General features: G+C 37.4%; 1 protein-coding gene across 1 annotated transcript in view; it reads right to left on the bottom strand.

Moving 5' to 3' along the window:
- The window catches only part of LOC100632290 (superkiller viralicidic activity 2-like 2), a 17,945-nt gene that overhangs the window by 4,381 nt on the left and 8,017 nt on the right, over positions 1-5,547 (bottom strand). Inside the window, exons 12-15 of the mRNA XM_019997224.1 lie at positions 2,365-2,490; positions 1,853-2,003; positions 1,234-1,346; positions 674-802 (exon numbers count right to left, since the gene is read on the bottom strand). Coding sequence (XP_019852783.1) covers positions 674-802; positions 1,234-1,346; positions 1,853-2,003; positions 2,365-2,490 — 519 coding nt within the window. The remainder of the gene's footprint in view (positions 1-673; positions 803-1,233; positions 1,347-1,852; positions 2,004-2,364; positions 2,491-5,547) is intronic.

The following is a 5,547-nucleotide window of genomic DNA, read 5'->3' as shown; positions in this document are numbered from 1 at the left end:
ATAAGAACATTAAAGTACAATGTAGAGTAGAATTTGCGTCACGAGAGTAGGATTTCATTTTGTATTTTCGTTGGTCGTTCGGAATCCTACTCAATCTTGTTTTTTTAAATTTTTTATGTTCTTGTAGCACAGGGACTTTGGCCTGATTTTGGAGCAACTTCAAAAATTCATAAAAAATCTAAATTTGATCAGAATCAGCTAAAACTTTCTACAAAACATAAGTACATGTATATGCATCAGAAAAAATTATAAAAATGAAAAATTCTCTACTTTTTATTTTTGACGAAATTTGGCCGAAGACCCTGTACTATAGCACAGGGACTTTGGCCCGATTTTGGAGCAACTTTAAAAATTCATAAAAAATCCAATCTTGATCGAAATCAGCTCAAACTTTCTACACAACATAAGTACATGTATATGCATCAGAATAAATTATAAAAATGGAGAAATCTCAATTTTCAATTTTTGACAAAATTTGGCCAATCCTGCACTATAGAATAGGGGCTTTGGCTCAATTTCTGAGAAAAAAAATATTAGTAAAAAAATCTAATTTTGATCACAATCAGCTCAAATTTGATAAGTAACATAACGTATATCCATCAGGAAAAATTACAAAATCATATTCTACATGTACATACATTACTATGCGTGTAGTGCCTGTATGTATTATTACTGTTTGCGATGTCTTCTTTTGAAAGTTAATTACAGCTCCCCAGCCAAAATCAGCACCATCAACAATGACATTAACGAGTCTGCCAGGCTGCATGAATGGGATGCAATAGGTCGGCTTCGTGATGAACCTCTACACAAAACAAAAATACTAATAATACCGTATAAGTGGTTAGTTCTGAGGGTTACAAATTTCACAGATTCCTTCTTGATTCACGAAAATAAAATCCACAAAAATCAATTTAATACGGTGCCCAAATGGCACACGTGGTAGAATTTGCAAAAATATAATTTGTGAATTTGAAATTTTAGTAGACGTTGCAAAATATAGGACGCACAAAAATTACCAGCTATACAGTAAAACAAAATTGCAGGAATAAAGCCAAAAATATGTACTATAGATTTATGCCTAATTTATACAAAAATACCCATTTTAAAAATTATTTTAATGTATATCATTAATGTTCTCCTAATAGACAAAATTCATTTTGTAAAATTACATGTACATTTACAATTAATACATACACGTACAATTCTGCACAATAGTTTTAAAATGGATTGTACCTGCATTTGCATTGATAGCTTGCTGATGTGGTCTCTCATCTTGTAATAACTGGTCACGTTATCCTCATCCTCTATCACCAGAGCATCTCTCTTCTTCTCAAGGACTTTGACCTCTAAAGAACAAAACAAAAATTTGATTGGTTAAATAAGTAAACGTCATGGGACTTGATTTAAACAAGGCAAAAAATTGTGCAAAAGAACATTAAAATGTAGAATAAAGCATTTGAGTACTGTTAAACTACACACATTATATCAACTTATCAAGTAATTATAATTGGAATTGTGACCATAATTGACAAAAGGTACCTTATGGCGGATAGGAAAATTGGTGTTTATAGCCTAAAAAATCCAACTTCCTGAGCTCCATTTATCATAAGATTACTCCAGAGGATGCAAAAAGTTACTAGGTAACCTTTAGAAACAATTGCTGACTAACAGAGCACTTCCAGGTTGATATTTTTCATTATAATGATGAATTTAAAAATCCGCCATACGGTACCTTTTGTCAATTATGGTCACAGGGATAAGCGTTTATTAAGGAGGAAACTTATTCTAACAAAAACATGCTCAAAATTGATAATCCAGGCTCCAGAGTTTAATCATAAAGATTAAAACTCACTTTCCTCCAGGTCGGGTATAGTGGAATTATTCTGAAACTGATAGAAGGATCTCTCCAGCATGTACTCAGGGTTGATCTCTTCAACTCTCAAGAGGTTGAGGACCATATTGTAGGTGAGATGAAAGGCACTGTTGAGAGGATCAGGCTGACCCTAAACAAGACAAAATACTGTATAGCACTTTATTTTCGCAATTTTGCTGTAAAATTTTAATCGGCGGTTTTTAATTGCTATACGGTAAAATACATGTACACTGTACATGCATGTACATTGTATGCACTATAAGTGTGTATAAGTAATATACATGTATGTACATGTACATGTATAAAAAATTACAAATATGCATGTACATTTCTAGTCCTATAGGACAGGCTCTTTTGAAGTGATTAAAATTGATGGAATCAAAATAAAGATGTGGGGCACATAATTAAAAACCTTCAAAAACTTGAGGTCATACCTGTTACAGTGTGGTTTAAATTAAATTAAAGAAATAAAAATTATCATAAATAATTACCTTTAGTAATGTCTTGCCAATGGTGGAGTCCATCTGTTCATCAATCATTAACATTACAATACCTCTCTCGTCCAGGCCACGCCTACCGGCACGCCCACTCATCTGTATATACTCACCAGAAGTAATCTAGAAAAAATTATTAAAAATTAAGTAAAAATAATTATTACGATTTCAGTATACTAACATTTAAAAGACAAATCTGCATGCATAGCGTAATACATGTACATTTACATGTACCGTATAGCAGCAAATTTTCACTGCCATAAAATTTCATTGTCCATCCAAGCACTGGCAAGCAGGCCTTACAAGATTTTCTTTTGTTGATTTTATTTTCATTATAATTAACTTCAATTATTAATCGCTAACACATGCAGTCATGCACACTTCATTTTAAATTTTTATTGTCTAAAATTTTTGTTAAAACTTTTGGCCGACTAAGCAAACAAAAATTTCCTGCTATATAGTGCAATTGTGTGCATGTACAAGTACATGCAGCATTCATTACCCATCTAAAGTCCTTTCCATCAAACTTCCTAGCATTAGTAAAGACCACAGTCCTTGCTGGCATGTTGAGTCCAAGAGCAAACGTCTCAGTAGCAAAGAGAGCTTTTATCAGTCCTTCAGAGAACAATATCTCAATAGTCTCTTTGAGGATGGGGAGTAGACCGGAGTGATGGATGCCAATGCCTCGCTTTAATAATGGGAGGAGATGAACAACCTACAGTGTACATTAGAATACATGTACATGTAGGTAATAATATTAATAAAGAAACTGCAATCATACATGTAATATAGCAGGTAGTATGTTAAATACAATGTACCAATTGCCCTTGTAAAAGTATTATTACATGTGTATACTGATTGTGAAAATACATGTATATACATGTACATTGGACAACATAATACAGGGGATACACCTCTGATATTACTAAATAACTAACTATATGTACATGTAAAAGCTACCACTATAGGTAGACCATTTGTCAAAGTTCTATTCTGGCAATTGGCAAACAAAATTGACAATATTAAAACGGCCATTCATCAATGCACATGCTCATTAACGCACATGTGTACACAAAATCACCAAATTAAAATTAAATCGCTAATCAAACTTTACAGCAAAACCACCAACACCATACAATATATCAATAAAAGCTACTGTACTGGTAGCCATTTACTTGTGGTAGCTGCTTGTCATCATCAGAAAGACAGTCGATGGCGTTAGTGAATACCTCATCTACCAGCTCCTTCTCCCGGGCTGTGTTGAAATCAAGCTTTGACATCTGAAGAGCTAATGCTTCACACTCTCTCCTACTGAAACTGAATATGATGACAGGCTGGAGACTACGCTCCATTATCATCTTTACTACTTTGTAACAATTTGAAGGACCTACAACGTAGATAGTAGAGAATGTTGAGATGCTGTTGTGTTACACAGAAAAGTTAAAACTAAGAGCGTAAATAAAACTGGATTCTCAATATGACATCTGCACGTCCGTTGCAACTAAAAGTGCTGTATAAACAAATGGGAGCATGCGTCAATGCGTCAGATTAGAAAATTTCAATTCTGACGCATTGACACATACTCCCATTTGTTTATATAGCAATGTTGAGGTACTGTTGTGTTACACAAAAAAGTTAAAACTAAGAGCCTAGATCAGACATGCAACTTACAGTACATGTACATGTACATGTAATGTACCACAATGTACCATTTAAAAGATACAATATGGTACACTGTACATGTACTAGTAATTAGTGAGTGTGTATTACCTTTAGTTCCTTTCTTGTTTCCTATACCGGATTCTTGAAGGCAAGACATGGCAGTTTGGAAATTATCCTCACGAAACTTTCCCTACAACAAAACAAGAATATACATATGTACACATATACATTGTAGACACCATCACATTCCAACATCATAAAATAAGTGTATCACTGTTATATTATATTTCAGAAGGCTCAGTCTCACATATCAATGGTGTTTGGCCTAGTTTTCTAAAATTCCAGTTAGTTTGTAGTAATAATTAGAAAGTTTACGGTAACTTGCTCCACCTATGGGTGGGGCTCAACATCCTTATATAAGCCCTGACCCAGTGTGACCACGTTGGCCTTTTTTCTAACTCCTCAAGAAGTTCTACTTCGTGCTCGAGAAGAAGAAAGATGGCAACTAGAGAAGCTTTATCAGATGATCCAATCATTATCCAAACCGACATCCAGAGTGATGCCGGTGCAGCTATCCTATACCAATTGGCAAGGATGGAAAAATCCCTCAGCAATGAGATACAGAGTGTCTCAAAGAGGGTTGACTATTTGGAGAAGGGCAGAGAGCCCCCTCCAGCTAAGAAGAGGGCAACAGAGGTGCCCCCCTGGGCAGACAGAGGACCCATGGACTTTCGTGATGGACAGCCACATCAGTGGCCCGTCTCAGACGAAGAGGATGGTGAAGACCCGCCAGAGGCGGACCAGCCTTGCGTCCCGGTATTGTTGTCAGAGAACGACAAGGGATTAGTAACTTCCTCATTTAAGAAGGTCCTGTCTACGGAGGACCGAAGAAGACTGAGGAACGGGTTCCCCTGCCCAGAGCTCCAGGAGACGAGGTGCCCTAAACTGGATCCAATATTCAAGTCGGCATCCGTCCACAAGGAGGCCAAGTCAAACGATGGCGAGTTGGCGCGGATACAGGCGCTAATTCACGACCCTATCGCCCCTCTTCTACGTCTCCTTTACGCCTGTAGTGAGGAGGCGGATCAGTCTGAAGTGTCCCTCCTATGCGATGACGTGAGGCCCCTAGTGACAGAGGCCATTCAGCTCCTGGGAAATGCCTCGGCGAACATGTCCCGTTTAAGGAGGAAGAAGATGCTAAAGTCCGTTAACCCAGACATTGCAGACCTGGCAGAGGAGGACATATTTGAGGCTGCTCCGCCTAACCTCTTTGGTTCAGGATTCGAGTCAAAGATGAAGGAGAGAGTGGACTCCGTGAAACTCCTGTCGGCGTCTAAGGCTACTCAACCTCCAAACCGGAAGTTTTTTCCGAAAAGCCGCTCCACTGCCCCCCCAAGAGGCAGCGGCTCATACAGAGGGAGACCTGCCTGGCCAAAGAGAGACCAGAAGCCTCCAGCCAGGAAGTGATCTCCAACCAATGTTACATAGAGAGAGACTCTCGAACTGTTCAAAATTATT

This window comes from Amphimedon queenslandica, unplaced genomic scaffold, assembly GCF_000090795.2.
Source record: "Amphimedon queenslandica unplaced genomic scaffold, v1.1 AMPQUscaffold_13379, whole genome shotgun sequence".
In the NCBI taxonomy this organism is placed as follows: domain Eukaryota; kingdom Metazoa; phylum Porifera; class Demospongiae; order Haplosclerida; family Niphatidae; genus Amphimedon; species Amphimedon queenslandica.
This window is presented reverse-complemented; position numbering and strand designations above follow the sequence as displayed.